The following is a 24,327-nucleotide window of genomic DNA, read 5'->3' as shown; positions in this document are numbered from 1 at the left end:
CATACAGCTGAGCCATGCAACTGTTATCAACAGTAAGTGGAGTATTTGGGCTGTGTCCTGGAGCAGAGGGCCTAGGTGATGCTCATTAGACCCCCTTCCTGCTCTCCCTAACGGACCTGCCCCCACCCATTTCCTCTGTTTCATACAGCAGGGACAGCTGCTGTTGTTTAAATGTTATTTAGACGTTTTTTAGCCATTGTTTAGACATTCCCTGTGAGCCAGAGCTCCTGATAGCAGGTCTGTGACATTCTATGTGTCTGTTTTTCATTTGTGAGGTGAGTTAATGCTCTCTGTGTCACACACAAGGTGACACAATGTTACACATACTTACACACTCACACAGACACACAGACACACAGACACACACACGCACACGCACACGCACACACACACACACACACACTCAGTATATTCTCTGAACGTTGCTTAGACAGTTACAGTATATGGCATAATATAGTGCAACACCCTAGTCCTTGGTATCAAAAGTAACATAATTTTTCAGAAATAGAAAGGTTTAGCCCTTGTATGGCCATCGCCCTGGATGATTTCACCTGCCAAGTGAATAAAAAAAGATCTAAAATAATGAAAATAACAAATGTTGCTCTAAATTCCCCAAGCTGACCTCTTCAATCACCTGTTGAAATACTCAGGGCAGCAAAATTCTCCCCCAGCTCTCTCTTTCCTACTAGACATTCTTTTTCCACTGCTTCCCAGACCTTGTTGTGATTGGCTGAGTCTAAGACATGTGACCATAATGATGTAGAGCAGGACAGTAAACCTGTTCCACCTCTTTATCTCCCCTGGCTAGACAAGGCTTACAGCAACAGCAGTCAGCAATAGATCAAGGAAAACTGTGAAACTGTGTCCAAACCCCAAAACAAACAGTGGTAATGCGGAAGAATGTGTTTTTCATCTGTGGTGAGACATATAACCCCAACAAAAATCATAACACTTTAGGGTGACATAATAATGACAATTAGTTAAAATACGTTATCAATATTTTATAAAATATTTTTTTCTCAGGGAAGCATTGTGAAGGCAATTGGCAAACACAAAAGGACAGTATGAGGGTGAGATGGAGAGTAATATTAGGAAATAATTTTGTGCCCTCTTGTGGTGATAAGCAGGACATGCTTTCTGCAAATGCAATGGAAAGCGAATCAGTACTTGAGTAACACTTGGTAGATAGCTTACCTCTGTCGCCCTTCATATATAACCGCTTGTTAAGGGGTATTTTTAACTGCTGAATCCTTCTTGGCACTATTTAGATTGGAGCTCCTTTGTGTCCTTGCTGGAAAGATATTGCACTGAGAACCAGTGGCTTGAGAGGAGATGGTAACTTAAATTTATATCTTATCTTATATCAAATCTAATCTTTGATCACCCTCAAGGGGTCCAGGTTCTTTTTTTCTCATGGTCATATCATTCCTGCTAATACAAGTTTTCTAAGGAATTTTATGCAGTTTAGGGCATTTCACGTGATACCTTAACATTCAATTATTGCATCAGGATAACTCCTCACAATCAGCATAGCTTGAACATATTCCATTGTTCTACTGTAAATACTGTCATGCCTGGCATTTGCAAATACATATTGTATTTTTGCTTTTTTGCTTCATGGTATATGTGTGTATGTGACTTGTTCTCTTGCTCTGAGATGATTTCTTAGTTAGGAGCACTCTATGAAAAAAAAAATGGATCAATTGATGTGGGTTCAAATGCCAGGGGCATGCAGACTAATCTTCATCAAAACCACATCAATGACTTGGGTCCATAAACTGTCAGGACAGTGAATGATATTTATATTAGATAATTTATTTACTTAGCAGACACAAATGGAGCAATGAACACGTGCTACAATATTACACTTGTGCTAAATGTTGGTTGCCTGGTACTGATGTCATAGCTTTTTTAGGTCAGAGGAACAGTGTGTGCGACGGTGGCATTTAGTTAAAAGGAAACATGTGCATTTTCTAACCTCTAAATGGGTCACGGTAAAGTGGAGGGGTTTTTCCTTTGTTCTTTAATGATATCGTAACTTTCCCCTTTTGACCCCCTTCCCTCATACTTATGTAATGTCAAATGATTCTAGGAATGGTCATATTTCCCCCTATGTCAGAAGAAGACAGTAGTATTTTACAGTACCCACTGCATAATAACAAAGCAACATGAAAGGGATATCGTACTCACTATATATATATATATATATATATATATATATATATACAACTGTTTTCCACAACCTGAGATTTTGACTAGTTAGACTTTTTATTTGTCTATCACTTAACTCTGCAACAGTGCAGCCCAAAAAGGAAATAAAAATAATAAAACATTTACAAATAAAAAATCAAGAACTGAAATGTCAGCAATTAATTGTTGGTATTTCAGGTATTTTGCTTATGAAGTAATTCAAAACCAGTGATCCACTAATTTCCTTCACAGGTGGAGACCATCAACAAATCGGATGAGTTTATGACACTATCTTGCACCTGAGAAAGGTTAGCCTTATAATTATGAAGGGTATGAATACTTTATAAATCTCATAGTTTTAGTTTTAGTTTTTTTTTCTATTTTTTTTAAGGTTTTGGATGTTTTTTTTTGATTGGTCGTGATGTACAATACTGTGCAGACCAACTGGAAAAAAAAAATACTTTAATATAATGTACAGCTCCTCAAATGGTTCATATAAACAATATGGTTGAAAGAAACTGTCATTAAGAGACACTGCAATAATCTGATGATTGTATGAAATTATATTACTGTAATTTTGCAGATACATTTATCCAGGTTACAAGTTTATCCATTTATATAACTGGATATTTAATGAGACAATTGTGGGTTAAGTACCTTTCCCAAGGATACAACAGCAGTGCCCCAGCAGGGAATCAAACCAGCAACCGTTTGGTCACAAACGCCTGCTCCTTACCACTACGGCACACTGCAGGTTATATGATTCAAACTGACCTGATTGTACTTTCATTGTAAATAATCTTAAAATAATAATTCCACAATTTGTGACTGGTTTGCTTTTAGCCTTTTCACATTTGATTTGAAACAAAAGTAGAAAAAATACTGTCTAATATGAGTAGGACCTGAATTTACATTTACATTTATTCATTTGGCAGACGCTTTTATCCAAAGCGACTTACATAGGTTACAGTTCTGTACAATGTTATCCATTTATACAGTTGGATATTTACTGAATTCCATAGACCAGAAGATTGAGGAGACTAATTTTGTAAACTCCAAACTGTGGTTCTAGTTAAAAATTGCATGAGTTCATGATTTTTTTAAAAATAATGAATTAAGTTTTCTTAATAACATATTATGAAAGTGTGATTAGTACTTTTTAAATGGAATGCATTATTTGGGGTGGTTGGTAAGCAGGGATCTCTAGCAGAATTCTGTATTTTACAGAATTTTATTTTTCATATTTTGCTTGATGAGTTCTTTTTTAGTTTTTAGTTTTATGGTTGATTTTTGTTAATTAATACTTCCACATACCAGAGTTACATAATGGCAGAGGGGATTTTGTGCCAGTGATGGTGAGGTAAATTTTGTGGTTCAAACGTGACCCATTTACATTTCCCTGCGGCCCAGAACTTCCCTCGACGTTCCGATAAGCCGGTGGTGATCCGGATGACATTCTGAAATTTCCAGACCTGATATGGGTATAAAACAGGAGCCAGGATTGTTCGAGGTATCAGAGAACCTCGAGCAAGAGGAGACAGCGATCATTTTTAGCTTCAGAAGCAGAAACTCCTCAGTGAAACGATGGTGAAAGTGGGCATGGCCGCTCCAGCTCTGCTGCTGCTCCTGGTGGCACTGGTGTCTGAGGGTGAAATGGGTAAGTAGGACGCTTGCTTTCATACCACCAGAGTAAAGTGACTAGACGACAGTGTAGCTACCAGCGGGGCTTAATCACACATTATGAAAGTGGTTAGTTTCAGCTTTGCTGGCAGAGTATCTTCCTAGCCATGGTCTGTTTGCATTCTTCAGAGATTTAAATTGCCATTTCCTTCTGCAATGACAGCTGAATGTCTAATGCTTAACACAGGTCCTGTCAGGTGCTGTTTATCCTACAATGAGAAGCCCTTCCCTGCCGACCTGTTACAACACTATTACCTCCAGGACATCAGAGGTCCTTGCAACATTGATGCTGTGGTGTAAGTAAATGTGTTCTTTTTTGGAGGGTTTTGATGCCATCTGTCAGGTATTATTCATAGTCTGGATACTGGGAAGAGGAGGCATGTTAGTGCCTAACACTTCAAATTTCAAGATTCCTAATTAACTATTAATTGCTAAACTATTAAAATAGCATTAATATTTGTTGCAGTGTTTGTCCTAAACAAAACATCTCTCTACCCTTCAAATGACGTCAGGACAGTTAGAGAGGAAGTCAGCTAATGCTGTGTAGTGTTACTGAGGTTTAGGTCTGCTTTAGGACAGGCACTGCAAACCAGTCAGCTTATGCTCAAAAACCATTCATTGTACATTACATTGTACATTTTCTATTGGTCTATATTACATCCTGATGTTGTACAAAGACTTCATGAAAATTGTTCTTATCCTCTCAGCTTCACCACTGTGAGGGGGAGGAAGATCTGTGCCAACCCTAATGACAAGTGGGTCGAGGACGCTATGGAGCACATAAAGTAAGCAGAAATCAGCACACGCTTTAAATATGAAATCCAGCTAGGACACAACATTCTCACAAGGCCGTGGTATTTTTACGATGTTGTAGAAACACTGTGAGAATGATATGCACTAGTTTGAGAACAGTATATAGTATATATCTGTGAGTCATTTCAGTACTTGCAGTGGAGTCATAATAAAGTGAAATGTTTATCCATTCTCGCTTTGAAGGGACAAGAGAAGGGCCTGAAGCGACCACTTATGTGATCTCAACGAGGCTCGACCAGACTTGGAACCAATTTTGTCTTCATTGAGCGCTGTGCCAAATTAGAACCATGGCTGTTATTATGTCACTGTTCTACTTTCAGAATGCCTGTTTATTTCTGTTTAATTTCATGAGAAATGTTTGTCAAAATCAAAAACTATGTATATATATATATAAATTGATTTTAAACTATTTAAAGTCATGTAAGAATCAAGCATTTAAAAAATAAATACATTCGTAAATCACATCATCTGTTTGTTTGGTGTGTGGTCTTACTGTAACAATGTATACATAATGTTCATGGTCTTTGTCATACTGAGTTGAGTGTTAAGGATGAAAGGTAGATTTATGACCATAATAATAATCATTTCACATTTGCATGTATTCAGTGATGTTCCAACATGAAAATAATAATAATAATAACTTTTTAACTACACAGCTTCAAATTACCACAATTAATGTTGTACTCAGTTTCTTAGCATATCCAAAGCCTCATGCACTTGAAATGTAACAGATTTTCATTGCATTGTGGGAAGTCACCACACACCACCTCGTCATTTTCTATATTTGTTGATCTGAAAACAAGCAAGCTGAACAGGTGTAACTTACCATGGCTTACTTAGTGTCTCTGTGTCAAGCTGCAATAAATTAGTGCAAACATTCAGCTTCAGCTTTGCAGCTCCCTAGCCTATATTTATAGACACTGCTTTGCTAAGGTTTAATGGCAGAACAAAGTGTAAGTCTGTCCCTCATATTTGTAAAATGATTCACTCAAATCCAAACGGCCTCAATATCACCTGCATGTAACATTATAGCAAGAAAAAAAAAAAATGACCGCACCAATACCATCTGAGGCCCAAACAGTTTCAGAACTGGTCCATTAGCAGAACCACATCAACTTACTGCTGTAACATTTTGTAACTGTACTTTTCTATTGTTAGAACACTATTTGATTTGAGCTTCCTTTTGTAAGAATTGTAAGAAACACAAGTTAGCTCTAAAGTTTTTAAAGATTATGTACACTGATAAAATGAGGGAAGTAGTATGCAACATATTGGCATATATGCAATAAATTATCATATATAAAAAAGGCTTTTGTTTTGTTTACTGTTTGTTTGGTGTTGCCTTTGCAATTGTGTTGCATTTCCACATTGTATGCAAAACTGAGTATAATATATACAGGAATACTTACACTGGTGTCAGTTACAGAGCATACAGAGTAATTAATCTGATCTCTTGCCATGTAAACATTCTGACATCATAAAGCTTGTGGGTTTAAAATCATCATGCCTCTTTATGTCAATTTGAGGAAGACAGATAATCTAAACTGTATGAGTTTAAGCAGCGCTAATGACACCAAACATAATGGTAGAGTTGTTTTAAACATGCAGACACATACACACACCTACACCCACACAGATGCACACGTACTCACTCTTTCACACACACACACACACACGCACACACATCCTAGCAGACCTCTGCTAGTCTGACTGACCTTGTCCCATCCTCCTCTTCGTGACGATAGGCCAGCTCACCACATGCTAATGAAAGCATGCTCTTCACGTTAGCGCAGCAGAAGGACAGGACAGCAGCAAGCAGCTGCGCATTATGTGAACAGTATGCCAAGCGTGCCACCCTCGTCAGGTGCCTGCAGTTTTATTGCTATTCATTTCACGTTACTACCGCTACTGGAAGCGAAACCGCTGGAGCAGTGGCAGGGGTCCATATTCTTAGCTTTTATTTAGACGCACTGACAAAGATGCAGATGAATGGGAAACGGTGACGTGTTGTGGAGTAACTTCAATGTGCTCAGTTTCATGTATCTTCCAGGGCAGGGTTGAATCTATGGCAATTAATCAATGAAAAGACATGCGCACATTTCAGAGAATACAAAGGTGCTATACAAACATCTGAATGGACTAAATCAGTGCTTTTAAATCAATGAATGATGGAATCTGAGCCTTTGGAAATAGTCAGGAAATTGCCAGTTGCATTTTATCATATCTATATTTCATGCATGCACTTCATCTTTGATGGTCTGACTATACATTATAAAAGATCAAATATCGATCCTGTCCTAAAATAGTTCTACAAGACCTTTTCTTCTTAAATCCTAAAGACTTATAACTCTCCGTCACCGCACTGTCATTCGACTTCTTAAAAAGGCGAAGACTTGTAATGCGATAAAGAACCATCGGGTGGCATAGAAACAGAGACGGAATAAAGGCGCTGTCTGAACCGGCTGACGTCATCAAAGGAGAGGGATGTGGGGGAAATGCATCTTGACATAACGGCTGTCCACGGAGTGCCGTCTTCCCGGAAGGAAACTGACAGAGGGAAATAAACTGGGTATTTTTCATACGGCTGGTTACGTTTGCATAATTAATTTTGGCAAGCAGTACATTCACACTTTAACATTGAGTGCCACGTTTTTTGGAACAAAATAAGAGTTTGATTTTCAATCTGGGTAGCCAGTTAGCTATGTCAACACATAGCTGGAACGTTAGCTACTAGTTAACACAGTTTGTTAGAAAATATTTTATTGATTTGATTCGTTCTATGACTGCACCAGGACATTCCCAGAATTACTGCCGCGGTTTGTGTTCATACTATTGCTTTCTGTCTCACTCGGTTACTTTTTCCTCCATTGTCTCTGGTTCTGTTTAGCAACCAGAGCTAGCTGGCTGTGTAGGTAGTAGTATAATCCTCTGCACCATAATATATTTAGCTGGCTTCTGTTCGTCGGCTGTTAGCTTGCGATATTCGATTTTCATTCAAAAAAGGAGCAAAACGTGGCATTTTATCGTAGATTGTTAGCTACATTCGAACTTGCCACGTGATTATCATTCATACCGTATTGCGATCAAATCAGACCCTCCTGTGTTGCTGTCAGGTTATGTGACATTCTTTAGTAAATTGGAACATTGAACATGTTTTCTTTATATTTGCAACGAGGTATAAACTGTAAACTTGTAAACCACAACGGCAGATGCAGCACTACGTAGCTACATAAGTAATGCCAGGCGTTCGGTCAGACTAGCAATCCAGATGTTGACACAATAAATGCCTAGATCACTGACCACGGTCATTTATTCTATTTGAGTCATATTCGTCAAACCATGTGTGTATGATTTTTTTTTTTCCATATCAAGAAATTTGTCTTACATGAAGTTCGAAGGTGATGCATAAAATAGAAGGGGAAATCGTCAAATATCATTAATAAAAGTTTGTCTAATGTATTTTCAGAGATGATGGAGATATGAGACAAAGGGCAGTGGCGGTTTGGAGGAGAGGAGAAGCAGGGCATTGTGGGTTTTTGGGACCGTCATGGAGGAGATGGAGGAGGATGCGAAGCATAAGAAACTGTTTGAGGATGCTGACTTTCCACCGCGGGACTGCTCCTTGTTCTCCGACTACACCTCCCCCATCTCGAAGTTCCAAGGGGATATCACCTGGATGCGGCCGCAGGTAAGGACTGGTGATGACGATATGCATTTTTGACAAACGCAAAGGTAGGAGCTCTCTCTCATTGCTGTGTAGAATGTGTATACTTCAGTTGACTCTGTGTCCTGTGAGATCATATATTTAGAAACTGACCTGTTTCTTGCTCATCCAGGAAATCTGCCAATCACCTAAGATGTTCCCAGAGAATCCCATGGAGGGCTATGCAAAACAAGGGCTGCTGGGAGACTGCTGGTTTCTGTGTGCATGTACCATGCTGCTGAAGAACAACCACTTGATGAATAAGGTAGCCACTGACATAACTACAGACATTTAAAGCATTAACCATATGCATTAACTTGACAATGTGCTACGGTTATATACTTCACTCTGAAAACTCTTGTGCTACCAGTGTAGACTCAAATTCTCCTGCACTGGAACTCCTTAACACCAAAATGCTAACTCCTAAACATCTTAAGCCGTAATGAGAATTCCTTAACTAAATTAGTAACACTAAAGAAACTAAAGAGTGGGTAATCTGCAAGTGGATTAACTCTACACATGCACGTGCATGGTATTGACTGCATACCGAAGTATGTTTAGGATTATAACAGCCTGTTAGGAGGTGACAACACAGACTTTGAATAGTGCTTTTATATCATTAATACTCGGTCAAAGTATAACTTGTACTCCTTCATTTTGAGTGAATCAACCTGTGAGCTTATTTCTTTGCTCTTGATATAAACTGCAGTGAATCAGACCCCCTTTTACAAGCATTGAATGCGAAAAAGAAAAGAACATCCAAAATGAAGATGGTCATATATGATTCTGCATGGAAACTTGAGTGCGGGCTTCTCGGTCCGTGTTCAGCAAAGCGTGCATTCCAGGTCCTGCCCGCGGGACAGCCGCAGTGGAGCGAACCCGGGTATGAGGGCCGCTTCGCCTTCCGCTTCTGGCAGCTGGGGTGCTGGGTGGACGTGGAGGTGGATGACCAGCTGCCCTGCATCGGCTCCAAGCTCTGCTTCTCCCACTGCCAGTCCCCGAGTGCCTTCTGGGTGCCGCTCCTCGAGAAGGCGTACGCCAAGTGAGTGGGCAATGCAAACGAGAGGCTTCCTTTAAATCGATCACCGTGAAATTTCACAGGGTCAGTTTTGCGACCTCGTAACTTAAGACTTGTGTCCAACTTACATAACTTTACATTTAGAACACTTACATAAGATCATCAATATGAATGTTCTTAAGACAGTGTTGGGTATTGTCCCGTGACAGAAATGAGAGCATTTATATCCATAAGGCCAGCACAACTTAGAACTCTTAATTTCCCTGTGCAGATACTGGGTCTAAAATGTAAGGCCCATTCTACCCGGGTTTTGCCCTTAACACAAGTTCATAAAAGCATAACAAATACAAACTCATTGTTTGCTGAAATGCATCTGATTTTTGGACGAGGATTCTCTAGTACTTGAGACAGGCTAGAGAACAGAGATTTTTGTGTCACTGTATCATGTGAAACCTTTTCAAGTACATTCAGTGGTCCCTACTGTGCCCCCATTAGGCTTCATGGCTCCTACGAGCACCTGTGGGCAGGGCAGGTGTCAGAAGCCTTGGTCGATCTCACTGGTGGCCTAGCTGAACGTTGGAGCTTGAAGGATTCTGGGAAGGAGGAGGACCAGTATGGAGAGAATGGCAAGCCCAAGAGAAAGCTTGACCTGAGCAGCCTACAGGAAGTGAGAGACAGGGGTACAGTGAGCTGCTCCATGCACAGCTCCTCCGGAGGTGAGACAGAGAAGTCCGCTGTGGTATGTTACAGGACCTGTTCAGTCCTTGCAATGTGTGGTTATTCCTGAGCTTTAAGTATCAAATTTCTCTGAGTTACATAACAATTAGTTCAGCTCATGCGTTTAAATATCTTGTAATATCTTGCAATATCTTGTAACAAAAACTGCAATGTTTGGCTCCCGAGTGATTCAGTAGGTAAAAGTGCTTGATGTTCAATTGCAAGGCTGAGCCCTATGACCCAGGTCAGACTCCCAGCCATGTCAGTAGCCGGCAGTGACCGGGAGCCTATAGTGGCATAAAAAAGCATTGGGCATTCCAAATTTATTTTGATTCATTTTGATCTTCATTTTGTTTATTAATGATAAAGAGTCAAATGAAGCTCTGCGCTTTAGGTTAGAATGCATGGGTTGGTTTGAATCTGTCAGTCTGTAATCATGCAATTAGCGGAGACAGCCCATTCGTGAAGCCCTGTTTTCCCATCATGCTTTTCCTGTAGCTATGCATCATAATCGTGAGTAAATGACACAGAGCAGCAGTTTCATGTAATGGGCATGAACATTCAGACTGTATTATCCTGTTGCAAAGCATAATCAGTCTGCTCTAAATTTAGCCTCGAAATGTTTTTATTCTTTCTAATTTGTGAACATTCTGTCCTACATCAAAGTTAAAGGGAGGTGGGTGGTTCTTGCATTGGCAGGCGACCGCATTTGCAAATGACGGTCATGATTCGATTCAAATCTCTAGACTCAGCTGGGTCGTGGTTAAGGCACAGAGACTTCGCTGTAGCACGGTATGTGAAAAGCTGCAGAAAGACGAGATTTAATATGCATTAAACACTCGCTTTGACATGCACTGTTTGAGCCGCACGTAAGAACCTCTGTTGATGGATCACCCAAAGTAGGGTATATTAAAGCTGAAGTTTCTTGAAACACATTTCATTATAGCACTGGAACTTAAAGAAGCTTACTGTAAGGCCTTCCATGCATTTATGCTAAGCGAGTCTCATGACTGCTTTGTGACCATTGGTACATGTATGTGTGCAGTACGTCAAAAACAGCACGCCAAATTAGATCCCTACGTGAAAGGCAGCAATGTGACTGGTGACTACCGTGTTAGGACTTTATTTAATAATTCACTGTTTTTGTGGTTAACTAATGCTTAGGCTAAGCAGGATCACTGCTTTAATGGAGCACAGGGTGGGAACAGAAGGGGTTTAGCCGAACAGCCACATGAGCTGACAAGCTCCTGTTATGGCCATGTGTGGAGTGCAGTGGGCAGGTGAATCTGGTTTTGTGGTTGTCACGGGAACCGTGTTTTGGCTCCGCCCCTCCCCTCTCAGGTGCCCAGGAGTTGGGGCAGTACCACGCCCTGAGCGTGATGGAGTGGACGGACGTGAGGAGGGAGAGAGGCGGGAACGTGCGTCTGCTGAGGATACGGAACCCCTGGGGGCGGCGCTGCTGGGAGGGGGACTGGAGAGAAAGGTGCGCGGGGAGAGGGCTCTGATTGGTGGGGGAGAGGGCGGGGTGCCGTTGATCACTGGGTCTAAGCCTGCAGCCCAGCATTATGCCATTCCATGAAGAGAGGAATAAAAAAGAATTTCTGTTGTCAGGATTGTGTCAAGATTGTTGATGGCACATTGTTGAGAACAAACCTTGAGCCAGAGCACAGCTCTGATATTGCTGAGTAGGGAGAGGGTGGTGAAGGGAAATTATATTGCTTCTGCTGAGGTGCTTTAATGAAATTTCCAGCTGGATAAATTGATAAAATGTAAGGGAGACCAGCATGGCCTCTACAGGTAAAAGAGTAGAGAACCACTGCGTTAGAGGAAGGTGACCAGAAGATTGTGGGTAGAGAACCCCTGCATTCGAGAAACAAGACCAAAGGGCTATGGTTAGAGAACCACTGCATTAGAGAACAGTGACAGTGAGTTTTTGTCTGTCCTGACAGTGGAGATGGCTGGAGTCAGCTGGAGTCTGGCTGCTCTCAGAACCTGCTAGGCCGTACCCAGGAAGGGGAGTTCTGGGTGGAGGAGGCGGAACTCCTGAAGGAGTTTGACGAGGTCACTGTGGGATATCCAGTCAGCGATCAGGGATTTCTTAAAAGCATTTATACAGGTAGCCTGTGGGATTGTTTTTAAACTAAATCTTGCCTTGTTGTGTTGGCTAACTCTGTGGGGTTTAACACATGTCCTTTCTGTCCAATAGGCAAAGAGTTACCTCACAGCCAGCAGATACGTGGGTGTTGGGTCAGAAGTCATTCTGCTGGTGGTTGTCGTAACAACAGTAGTTTTGGTAGCAACCCCAAGTTTTGGCTGCGAATGTTTGAGCCGGGGGAGGTTCTGGTGTCCCTGCTTCAGCACAGAGGATGGAGACAGACCGCCAGCTCCCAACGATGCGGAGGCACGGAGAATCCCCTAGAGGGCAGCTCTGAGCCACACCTTCGCTACCAAGCCATTGGACTCCACATGTGGAAGGTTAGCCATGGGGATAGGTACTGTCATTAAGCCCACTGCATCAAATGCACCATAAGAGTGTCTAAAGCAAGGGCGTAACTTTGGGTTGAACATTGGGGGGGATGAGGTCTCCATGAATATGATTATTTGGGGGGGTTGTATTGGCCGGTTTTGATTATTGGGGAGGTTACAACCCCCCCCATCCCCCCCGTAATTTATGCCCATGGTGTAAAGGGTCAGTAATTACTGTATAAATACACCGGAGTCGTTTCAGTTTTGACTCAGTGGTGTGTGTGTGTGTGTGCGCGCGCGCTTGTATCTAGGTGGAGAAGAAGCACTTTAACCTGGCACAGACGCTGAACAGATCACCCTGTGCCTCCACCCACTGCCACGCCTACGAGCGAGAGGTCACGCTGCACACTCACCTCAGCGAGGGCTACCACCTGCTCATCCCCAACACCTTCCTCCAGGGGGCGGAAGCGAGCTTCCTGCTGCGGGTCTTCTCCTCAGCACCAGTGTCTCTCAGGTGGGTGCAGGTGTATTTCTGAATGATGTCAGAGATGACATCTCACTGTAGTACTGTAGGCCCAGGCCAGCACTGGTGGAAAGTATATTCAACAACCCACTAAAGAAAAATAAAGCAGACTCAAAGAAGACTTAGCTGTATCTCATGGGACTGAAGTAAATGTTTTACTCACCATCATTTTGTGCACTGTGGTTTTTCTTATATAAGAAAAATATACAAAAATGTAAGAATAATACAAGAAATATAAGTAATATATTTTTGGCAAAGCATAATCTGCAGACAATTATAAACAAAGTCATTGAAATTAAGTTTGACTGTATATGGTGTGTGTTACATGTGGAGAAAAACTGCACTGTGGACATCTCATGGTGTTTGTGTTTCATTGCAGTGCCCTGAAGGCCCCTGTGCCCCCAGAGATGGCAATCCCAGGGGGCGAATGGGAGACCAGCCACTCCCAGGGGAAGTGGATACCCGGGAGATCGGCGGGGGGCAGCAGGAACTTCCCATCCCACCCTACGAACCCGCACATCCCTCTCACTGTAAGCTACGAGTCTGGCGAGCCCAACGTGAGGATCGCCCTGCGCCAGCACTGCCCCGCCAAAGCCCTCCAGCCAATCGGCTTCCACGTCTACCAGGTGAGGGCCTTTGTAGGGCGGAGCCAGGGGCAGTTGACCAACAGTGACCAAGAGCAGGGCGTTTAGGGCCTTCGAATAGAGCAACATGTGGCTCTATTTACATGTGGTTTATGAAGCATTTGTAAAGGGTTTTGCCTTTTGTTTTGTCTAATAGAACAAATGCACAATGTCACCTCACATTTTAATATGGTGTGCATCTAATCATACCTGTGGTTCTCTGCATTGATAATTGTCTTCATTTGCCTGCATTTGGGTACACATATATGTGTGCGTGGACGCATGTCTGTGTGTGCGTGTGCATGTGACGCAGGTCCCTAAGGGGCTGGCACATCCCCAGATCACCCAGGATCAGGAGCCTCGGGTGAGCTGCGTGCCACACTGCTATGCCCCGGAGGTCACCCTGCACTGCAGCCTGCCGCCAGGGGCCTACGTCATCGTCCCCTCCACCTACCAGCCCGACTGCAAGGGCCACTTCTCCCTCACGGTGGCTCGGAAGATCCACAGGTAAACTCACTGTGTTTGCACGGCCAGTGGTTCCGGCAGGTTTCGTGATATCGCGTTTAGAACCACGGTAATGAACAACCACAGAGAGGCCTTGCAAAATTAAAGTGAACATATTTAAATTGAGTATAAGGACGTGGTAATAAGCACATCAAAAAGGTAATAAGCACTGAGTTAAATTCAAAGTTTAATCAGTGCTAATAGGGTCTTGATAGTTCCCCTTTGATCAGAACAGCATTGGAGAGTTCAGTCAGAGGGTTGCTCTTCTGCCTCCTCCTTGTAAAATTGATTTCTTAGACAGAGCTCACTGCTTGTGGGCAGATTTGGCAGGTTTGAGAGCCCCGACTCTAACCCACGCATCACCTCACTGGTTGCCATTTTTCCTCTTCAAAGGCTTTTTCTGAAGCTTTAAGCTGTCAGTCCCAGTGGAGCAAACCGTCAGAGTGGGTGCTGTGCATAGATGGCAGGCTTGCAGGACTCAACTTCCCACGATGCCCCTGTGAGACCCTGTGAAGATCCTAAAGATTAACTGTCGCACACCACATCAGTCAGCGTACCGCAGCATCTGAACAAGGGCCAGGGCAGATTAAGTGCTGCAGTACAGACTTTAACATCAGCCATCGCTGCATATGGGGGGCTCAGTTGGTCATTGAAAACGATGACCACGATGTCAGCAGTGCCAACCAAGAGATGTTCTTTGTTGTTTCTGCTTTAGGAAAGTCATGAAGAGCCAGGAAGCCTTAGGAACGGTCATTCAGGAGGTGAGTGTCTCTCTCTGGGTCTGCTTTCAGAGTTTTGGTGAATTCCATTTCAGTTCATTCAGTTCTGGGGCTGTTCTGAAATTCAGGTAATGAATTGAAAATTCCCCATTATTTTCTTAAAGGATTTTCCTATTAACAAATTGAAATTCATTTCTTGGACTGACTGAATTGAAGTGCAGTTGACCCCAGCTGTGAGGCATGGGTCCTGCATTTATCTTTGAGTAATCTGCGTGAATGGACATTATTTCCAATAATAATAATTAGTGTGTTTTATATAGCCCCCACTTCAGGGGTCTCTTTACTTGACAGTGAGTGCCACCTGCTTGCATTGTATGGCAGCCATGTTGCCCCAGACCACTCATCACGCTTCAGCTGGATGGAGAGACAGTTTAATATTCAGCATTGATACAGAAATCACATATTGGGAATTCGGCCAGCACTCTGGGGAACACCCTACTCTTTGTCATAAGTGACATAAGACCTTTAGTAACCACAGTGAATTGGGACTTTTACTTAACGTCTCATCCAGATGGAAACTTCTGGGTCATGCTCGCTTAGCGCTACTCAAGGCCTGATTCTGTTGCAGTGTCCCGTATATCCAGATTGAGATCCAGGTCAATTGTGGACATGGATTAAATGGCTTTCTAGTTGATGTGAAAATGTATCTGTTTTTTTCTGATTAAGGGTCAACAGGTGGCACTGTTTAGCTGTGATTATGAGGAGACAGGGAAATATCAAACGCAGGGTGTTGCTAATTGATCGACTGGGTTAGTTCAGTAAACTGGATTTTCTTTGGACCTCAGATTCTTTTACACTGTTTCTTTCTTTAACACCCCACTGTATCTACCTCTGTTTATATTAGCTAAGGTTGTTTTATTTTGAATACCTGGGTTTTGTGTGGATTTAATTAATTTCTAGCTTTTTTGTAACGCTGAGTATCAATTCACATGAATTTCATAACGTGTATTTTCACTGAGGTATATTATTGTTGCTGAGGTGTGTTATTATTAAACTTGATTTGTCTAGCAAACGTTGCAGATGAACACGTGTGTATAACACACAGTAAACTAAACTAAACAAAATGAACCCGTCCATCGCCACCTTTCTCTGCATGAGCACCCTGACAGGCAGGAATGGACCATTACAAGTGTGACAGGACTTTCTGCCCTTCTGCCCCTGACCCTTTCTCTCTCTGCCTCACTCTTTTGTGGCAGGTTTCAAACATCTCTGTGATGCAGAGATAGCCCTGGGACACCCCCCTCCCCTTCTCCCCTCCTGGATGCTGACGTGGGTTCGGGCCCTGGCCCGAGATGAAAGTGACCCCCCCTCCAATTCCCCAGGGGCAGAGGAGGCCGGGGAGCCTTTATTGGCCCGCAGAGGGCAGGCTGTAGCGATTAGGACATCACAGCGCGTCCGCCGCATCAGTGCTAATGAGAGGCGACGCGGCTCAGCGGTGTAAACAAACAGGCCCGATTGAAGGGGCCCACTCCCTGCCCGCCCGTCCGCCGCCCAAACAAAGACGCCACTCATGGACCCCTCTGGGGGGGGGGCGGGGGCTGGAAATGGGAGCGAGAAGCGCCGCGCACGGGGCTCCCTCGCCCGAACACCCCCTACCCTCACTCCCTCCCTCCCTCCCTCCCTGGCCCAGCCCGCACCAGAACCAGAGAGATGGACCGCCTTCTGAAAGGAGTGTGGGGGGAGATAGAGAGGGATGGGGGCGGGGGGGCGGGCTGGGGGGACTCCAAAGGTGCCGCGCCGCTCAGATGTGGCCGCGCGCTTTGTCCCCGCACGCATCGGCTTGCACCGGTGGCAGCTCTCCGTGCGTGACGGGGTACGATCCGTGCTGGGCGCTATCCTGCCAGGAGGAGGAGGAAAATAAACCCCGGGGGCGAGCCGCACGGTTGGATGCACTGTTCCGTGCTTTCATCGGTCCGCTTTGTGTGGGACGTTGACTTTCTGTGCGCGTGCGGTTGTGTCCAACTGAAAACTTTCCATGGGGTTCGGTTTCAGGTACATTTTGTCTTTTTCCATGTTGGAAAACTTGAAGTGGACTTCAGATAAAAGGTGTGTTGAATGCCCATACGTAGTGTAACAGCCTAAGGTTGATGAGACCTTGCAGTGCTGGCTTTCCCTGTTAAGGCTCTTCAACACTGCAACTCCCAGCCTCTTCCTCATTCGTAGGTCATACTGTGTTTTAGTCATATATTGATATGTGTTATTGCCTTCTTACTCATTTCAAAGAACTTTATCAGGAACAGACTGGTGCAATGTTCTTTCATGTTTTTTAGTCCTTCGTCAGACCATTTAGTCTGTAATGCCGGTGCAAGGTTATTTTATTTGCCTTTAATTTTTTCCACAGCAGTATTTTAAACACATTTTCCTCACTGCAGCTCAAAACTGAACTGAAGATCAAAACCAAGCAAGCTATATATATGTGCAATGGAGACTGTGACTTAAAGTTTTTTGTCATACACTATTTGGTGTATGAATTTTGAAAAGCTAAGTATTTAAAAAGGAGTTAATTTAAATAAAACAAGAAAAAAACCTTACTGGAACATTCTGGGCACGTTTATTTAACTGTTCACTCATGACTTGAATGAACTTTGTGTTGTGTTTGTGTTAATGTAACAAGTCTAAACGGGGAACTGCCAATTCTGAATTCTGCACATAGAGGAGTGTTGTGCATAATAAAAATGCAATAGAAACCTCATCGTGTGTGTAGTGGTTTTATTTTGGTATATAAAGCGTTTGTTTTAGGCACAGAGATGCAACTCGACTTACAAAGTTTAAGTATGAGACGATGGTTAGGCGGCAAAACAATGAAATGGGTAAGAAGACATTTCAAGAATGTGTGACCCATACGCTCCCAATGCACGCTGACACCGCGCGAGGCGCGCCCCCGTCACTGTGCACGCCGCTGTTCCTGCGGAATTCAGGGGGCTGTTGTCAGACTCCGGAGACAGACACCCATCTAGAAAATAATGAACAACAAATTTGACGCGTGAGTAAAAGAGCCCCCGTTCCCAAGAGCTGCAGAGTAGTCGCTTTGCACGGTGGTCGCAAATTTGTTGCAGTGCAATTAGCTTGTTAGCTAGATAACTAGCTGCGTTCTTCTCGTAAAGAAAGAGGCGTGTCTCCGCGAGTCTTGCATAGGCAGAGGTCACACAAGAGTGCCTGTCATGCGTCCCGCACTTAGCGATGTCCTGTATCGCGGAGGAGCCCGAAACGACATGCGATCGCCCTTGCTCATAATGCCGTCTTAATGTGGAGATAAGTGCTTGCGCTGGACAAGCAAGGCCCGTCAGGCCATAGCCGGATCCCCGGGTTGTAAGTCAGTGAAAGGCAGGGGCAGGTGCGCTGGGACCCGGCTGGAAACTCCCTTCTGCTCTGGCCGCGAGTAGTGGAAGCCTTTCGAAGGCGGGGACACATCGGTCAGCGTTAAAAAAAACAAAGTGTGAAAGTGTTAAGCTCTCAGGAAAACATGCTGTCAGAACAATTTGACGGAGGTTCGTCTCTTGCAATTGAACGAGTCCACGTAAATCGAATTGATTACTATGCAACGCTAGCTAACTAGCGAGCAACCGACTGATAAAGTTTGCACTCACGTTGCTAACATTAGTTAGCGTTCTCAGATAAGTCAGCTTGCCTGAGATGAAAAAATGTTGCTGGCTAACTAGCAATAGCTAACGTGTGTCGTATGTAATGGCCATTACCATTAGCCACCTTAGTCAGCTAGCTTGGTCAGCAAAATAATAGCAATTCGTGCTCTAAACCGACCTCTTCAGATAACAGTGCACTAATGACCACTTGGCTAATTTTACACTGGCTCGTATTTGTATTCATTTAACTGGCTCGGAGTGCTGATAATAGATAACATTAGATTGCCAAAATAGATATCTTGGCAGCTAGTTATTGGTGCTGGTTTTTCAAATCCTAAAATTATGTAACCGGTTGAGCTGATCTGGTTCTACTGGTTTTGCACCCTCCATAAACAACTCTGGATAGCACTGGATTTACTTACAAAATCGTGTGGCCTACTGTATAAATTGAGAATTGAATTATCAACTAATATAGTTCCAGCTATATTTTAACATTTATATAAGTGTTTTTTTTTTCCTTTTTAGTTAAAGCTGTGCCTACCAGTTGTTGGTGTTTTCTATATATTTTCATGCATAAGGTAAAAATAGTTCCCTGGATTTGTGACAATATTGCATGTGTTTCTAATGTGCAAAGCATTTTAATGTAATTGGAAATATATTGCTTTAATTTGGTTCATACACTCTGACACGTTGCACACAGTCTAGCGGCAGGAATGCGTTTCCCAGTGTCCCTGACTGGTTGCAGGGCAGGATCTGACATATGACAACAGTGGGGGAAGGAGAAGCCGTGTGTGTGTGTGTGTGTGTGTGTGTGTGTGTGTGTGTGCTTTTCTGTGTGTGTGTCTGCTTGGCGTGTATTAATGTGCGTGTCTGTGTGTGCACATTGGGTGTGTATCTCTGAGTGTGACTGCATCTCTGTTTGTGGTTATGTGTGTGTGTGTGTGTGTGGGGGCTTGTGTGCTTGTCTCTGTGTGTGAGAGAGTGATAAGGGGATTCTGTCTCCTGCAGTCTGAAAGATGACGATAGCGGGGACCACGATCAGAATGACGACAGCGGCTCACCGAAAGAGTGTGAAAAGGAAAAAAACGAGGAGGAGGAGAGGGAACAGAACACTGCCAAGAAGAAGGTGTGTGTGTGTGTGCACGCGCGCATGCATTCGTACATGGGCGCGCACGTGTGCGTGCATATGCCTGTGTGTATGTACCTGAGTGTGCATATGTGGATTATCACAGTAATGTAGCTGCTAGATTAATGTGACACACCAGCTTGGTACCTTTTGACCAGACTGAAGGCACCGTGTCATTGACATGTTGTCTCCATCTCCAGACAGTGGTGCCTGGAGCAGGGGAGCACCCCCTGCAGTACAATTACACCTTCTGGTACTCTCGTCGCACCCCGGGCCGACCCGCCAGCTCCCAGAGCTACGAGCAGAACATCAAACAGATCGGGAGCTTCGCCTCTGTGAGTCATCGTTCCCCTCCTCTCTCCTTCTTTTTCAAAATATCTAGTGTTCTGGATGGTCTACACTTGACACAATTGTGAATGAAAGGGCAATCAAATCCAAGTGCTATAATGGTGGGACAAATTATTTATGCGTTCTGAACCGTCACCTGTTTCCGCCACTGGGTGGCACCATTGTATAACTTTAGAAGTGAAGTCATTTCATTCTGTGGTAAGGTGTTACATTATATCTCCAAAGGATGTCCCCACATTGCGTAAGTTACAGGTAACACATTAGGTTGACAAAGTTTTACAGTAGCAGAGGACTATAGGAAATGATAACTTTGTAGTACGTACCTGGTGGAGAGGGGGTGTGGGGAGATAGGGAACAGGTTTGCCCGCTCAATTCACCTTGTGAATTGCTGATGTAAACACCTGCTACCGTGGCTGTCTCCGTTCCACTAGGTGGAGCAGTTCTGGCGCTTCTACAGTCACATGACCCGGCCTGGTGACCTCACTGGCCACAGTGACTTCCACCTCTTCAAAGAAGGCATTAAGCCCATGTGGGAAGTGAGTATAGCGTTGTGGTGCAGCTAGTGGCACAAAACCAGTTTGGGGAACAGCTTCTGTCAGGGATGTCATACTCAGTTCCTGGAGACCCATGTGTAACCTACTTTTGCTGTGAGCTGTGCTCTGTATTGCTTAATTAGGCTTATCATTACTCAGTCCTGTTTTGAGCGGTCAGATCCTTTTTTTTACATTTTTGTGTAAGATAGATCACGTCTTAAGAGTGGATTAAAGTCTAAAACTGAAGAAAAACGTAGTATCGCTTCCATTGGCAAATGTGTACAGCTAATAGCTGACTAATTGGTCTAACAGAGACAGGGGGTGGAGCAAAAACCAGCCTAGACAAATATGCAAATATGGCTTTTCAGGAATTGAGAGAGTCGCTTCTGGTTTAAATCAACATAGTGAGTGGAGTGGACATGAAGCTCTGGAAGGAGATGTGTCTGTCTGCGGTTGAAACAAATGGCCAGGTTATTCTCCTGTGACAAGAGGCCCTTGTCCTCCCCAACCCCCCCACCCCCAAACAGGACGACGCCAACAAGAGCGGGGGGAAGTGGATTATCCGCCTGCGGAAGGGCCTGGCGTCGCGTTGCTGGGAGAACCTGATCCTGGCCATGCTGGGCGAGCAGTTCATGGTGGGGGAGGAGATCTGCGGTGCCGTGGTCTCTGTGCGTTTCCAGGTACGCATGCGCACACAAGCCCCACCCGCACACCTCCCGCAGCCCCGCCCCACCCACGCCGACACTCCCCCACACGCTAACCCTACATCCAGTCCAGTGAAGCCCTGTCATTCAGAGGCGTTGGACCAAGAAAGCGGGGTAAGCCGAAATGGAATTCTCAGCAGAGCCAGCTGGGTCCTTTTCCCATCCATTGCATCTCAGTCCACATAACCCTATCAGAACTGTGTCAGCGCAGCTACCTCTCAAAGCCTCTGCAGTGCCAGCAAAGGATAGCAGTGTAGCAGAGGCACATTTGAACCCCACCATGGCTGTTGTACTCTTGACTGGGGTGCTTTACCCACTGTTCAAATTAGTTAGAAAAGGCATTGAAAGATGTTTTTGTCAAGGACAACTGGAATGCACATGTGCAACTGGAATGCACATGAAACATTCGTGTCAGTGCCTGGGGCTTCTCTGCTTCTCCAAGTGGTGTGTTTGTCTGTGTGTCTTAGGAGGACATCATCTCCATCTGGAACAAAACAGCCAGTGACCAGGCCACCACTGCCCGCATCAGAGACACTCTGAGGAGAGTCCTCAACCTGCCACCCAACACCATCATGGAGTACAAGACTCATACCGATAGCATCAAGTACGCTTCCTCGCATGTGCAAGCATACGTGTGCATGTACACACACTCACACACTCAGTACAGTACTGGATGTGCACACAGCAAGACGTGTTTGTATTTACATACACTCACAAATACAGTACTCTGGGCAAGCACACATGCAGTGCACACATACATACACCCCCATTAGCATGATGACCTGAGAGGTCATTGTTAACAAATTCTTGGTTGTAGCTTCTCAGCCTCTCTGTGGTTACTTGTCTTTGATTGGCCAGGGCCTGGGAGGATTTCCACGGTCTGGTGAATGCCAGTGGGGGGCGCTAACTTCAGATCCTGTAAGGGTAGGAACTACGTTTTTCCCCTGTTGATTTACGTCAATCTAATACACTCATTTTTGTATATGTCTATGTACTGTATATTGCCAAAATAATTTCTATTCATCTGCCATTTTCTTATTACGTGAGTGTGCTGTCTGTCTTTCTTTCCCCAACCAGATTTGTACTTGTGGTCTTGTGGACGAAGAGGAGTGTCCAGAGGAGAATGTCTACATATTGATCATCACTGTTTCAGAGAGAGAGAGAGAGAGAGAGAGAGGAAGAGAGAGAGAGAACGAGCAGGGAGACCATTTTTTTGTGATGACTTGTGGAATCCCCTTTAACATAACCCATAATTTTTGAGAGCCGCCTCCAGGGATCAGCTAAATGAAAAGAGGAACCACGGCAGCAGTGGCACAACAAACAAACAAGCGAACAAAAACTATCCCTTGGTGGGTCTCTCGGCCCGTTAATACAAGATGGCCGACAAGAAGGCTGCCAGTATGGCGTCGCCAAGGACGGACGACCACGGTCTCTCTCTCGCTTTCTCCGCCGCAAAAGGGAGTCTGCGTAGTGAAATTCTCAGCTGCTGTGATATGGGCAATGACTGTTCTAGAGCCTTCAAGAAAAACACGAAACCAAAACCCAAACCTTTAAATGTGTAACGTGCGTCATCGCATTACATGTTGAGAGCTCCCTACATTAGTATTGTAATGGTACACTGCAGGAAAAGGGTCCCCCTAACAGCATAGATCTATTCTTTTAAAACATGAAGGGAGAGGCCTGCAAGTGGAGACTGTTTTTGCTGTAGTGCAGTATTTTTAATTGCAGTATTAGTGTCATTTGACTTAGAATTATTTTACAAGGAAAAAAAAGAGGAAATATTTCTAAGTGGACTTACTGAGGGATCACTGGAGGATTCTGTCTTGAGTCTTACCTTTTGACCTGAGAGTTGGAAACACCCCCCAAAGGACGACTGCCACCCTAAAGGTGGGGCTTGCCGTCATCAGAGCGTCTCATTCGAATGGACTGCCAAGCTGCCTATATCACTGTGCCTGGACTTCAGCCTGTCTCCTCCAAATTTTAAAGCTGAAGGTTTTTATTAGTTTTAGTATTTCAATTGATACAATATTTTAGGGTTCCAACGTGAAAAAAACCAACCGTGGCGCCGTCTCTGAGATGCAGAGGGGCGGGGCTGCTGTGCTGTTAACGCTCCAGTTAGATAGTGCCCCCTAAAGCACTGATCCAGGATCAGATAACTCAGCCCTAATATCAACCTCTACCATCAAGTGAAACCAATCCAGGGTCAGTGATAGGAACACTATCTGTTAATTACCTGTAACTACTGCCTGGGAGTCAGTAGGTGGTGCCGTTGCGCAGGAAGCTCTGTCATTCAAGAAGAGAAATGTGTTGCCTGATTTCACCTGATTGATTATAGCAATAAATGTCAATTATGCATCTGCTGCTATTGAAGTTCTGTAGTGTCATACTCTGTGATGTTACCAATGTTGTCTTTTTTTGAAATTCCATCCTTCCTCCCTTAAGGAGTCCTGAGTTGACAGCAAGTGATCTCAATGGCATAACTAGTAACTGCTTTTTTGTAGCAGTGTTATATAAGGCCCATACCAAGTGCTGGAGAATGCTTTTATTTTTTTAATGCTTTCAGACCATTGTGCTTAAAATACCTTTGTCAATATCCTGACCAAAAGTGACGACTGTGTGTGTTAAAAGTTTGTACATAAAGATTTGAAGATTGTTTTCTGGTTTGTGTTGGTAAGCCATTATGGACTTATACAGCAAGCAAATACCTGTTGGTCCTATGTCAACTAATTGGCATGCAGATAGTGGGAAACCTGAAAAAGACTATAGCAGGAGATCCACTGGTGTGATGGCAGACCCGACTGTGGCTTGCCAACTCAAAAGCTTGTTGACACTAGACCAGCAGGAGTTGCCAGTACTGGCTTGCTGAAAGCAATATTGGCCCTCTGATTTTTTTAACTTCATCAACAAAATGTCACCAGTTTTGGTATACTACTCGGGGGGCTGGGTGTAAGATGCAGAATAAATGGCGTTGATATGACCTGGTGTACCAGCCACCTAAGGATTATTGGGAGGGAAAAGA

At 44.0% G+C, this 24,327-nt stretch overlaps 3 protein-coding genes across 5 annotated transcripts; all 3 read left to right on the top strand.

Annotated features, from left to right (window-relative positions):
- Nucleotides 1-3,721: 3,721 nt before the first annotated feature.
- ccl20a.4 (chemokine (C-C motif) ligand 20a, duplicate 4) lies at nucleotides 3,722-4,999 on the top strand. Its single transcript, XM_036553743.1, has 4 exons — nucleotides 3,722-3,847; nucleotides 4,058-4,166; nucleotides 4,578-4,655; nucleotides 4,867-4,999. Exons 1-4 carry the CDS (start codon nucleotides 3,775-3,777, stop codon nucleotides 4,883-4,885), a joined length of 279 nt encoding a protein of 92 aa, XP_036409636.1. The 5' UTR covers nucleotides 3,722-3,774; the 3' UTR covers nucleotides 4,886-4,999.
- A 2,175-nt stretch (nucleotides 5,000-7,174) lies between these two features.
- Nucleotides 7,175-16,601, top strand: capn10 (calpain 10). 2 transcript variants are annotated; one of them, XM_036554481.1, is made up of 13 exons: nucleotides 7,175-7,252; nucleotides 8,150-8,371; nucleotides 8,520-8,651; nucleotides 9,232-9,428; nucleotides 9,900-10,120; nucleotides 11,463-11,604; nucleotides 12,071-12,237; nucleotides 12,328-12,596; nucleotides 12,899-13,101; nucleotides 13,490-13,736; nucleotides 14,047-14,240; nucleotides 14,953-14,998; nucleotides 16,213-16,601. In XM_036554481.1, exons 2-13 carry the CDS (start codon nucleotides 8,231-8,233, stop codon nucleotides 16,240-16,242), a joined length of 1,989 nt encoding a protein of 662 aa, XP_036410374.1. In that variant the 5' UTR covers nucleotides 7,175-7,252; nucleotides 8,150-8,230; the 3' UTR covers nucleotides 16,243-16,601. The 2 variants fall into 2 exon arrangements, with proteins under 2 accessions (XP_036410374.1, XP_036410375.1); XM_036554482.1 differs by lacking the exon at nucleotides 7,175-7,252 and adding an exon at nucleotides 7,467-7,499.
- A 1,295-nt stretch (nucleotides 16,602-17,896) lies between these two features.
- Nucleotides 17,897-23,900, top strand: eif4e2 (eukaryotic translation initiation factor 4E family member 2). 2 transcript variants are annotated; one of them, XM_036554414.1, is made up of 8 exons: nucleotides 17,897-17,999; nucleotides 19,606-19,723; nucleotides 19,924-20,058; nucleotides 20,503-20,607; nucleotides 21,132-21,284; nucleotides 21,776-21,912; nucleotides 22,167-22,226; nucleotides 22,386-23,900. In XM_036554414.1, the coding sequence occupies exons 1-7, from the start codon at nucleotides 17,980-17,982 to the stop codon at nucleotides 22,213-22,215; spliced, it is 717 nt and encodes a 238-aa protein (XP_036410307.1). In that variant the 5' UTR covers nucleotides 17,897-17,979; the 3' UTR covers nucleotides 22,216-22,226; nucleotides 22,386-23,900. The 2 variants fall into 2 exon arrangements, with proteins under 2 accessions (XP_036410307.1, XP_036410306.1); XM_036554413.1 differs by having other exon boundaries at nucleotides 22,167-22,232.
- Nucleotides 23,901-24,327: the final 427 nt, after the last annotated feature.

Source organism: Megalops cyprinoides, chromosome 20, assembly GCF_013368585.1.
Source record: "Megalops cyprinoides isolate fMegCyp1 chromosome 20, fMegCyp1.pri, whole genome shotgun sequence".
Classification (NCBI taxonomy): Eukaryota; Metazoa; Chordata; class Actinopteri; order Elopiformes; family Megalopidae; genus Megalops; species Megalops cyprinoides.
Note: the sequence above shows the minus strand (reverse complement) of the source record. Positions and strands in the feature narration are given on the sequence as shown.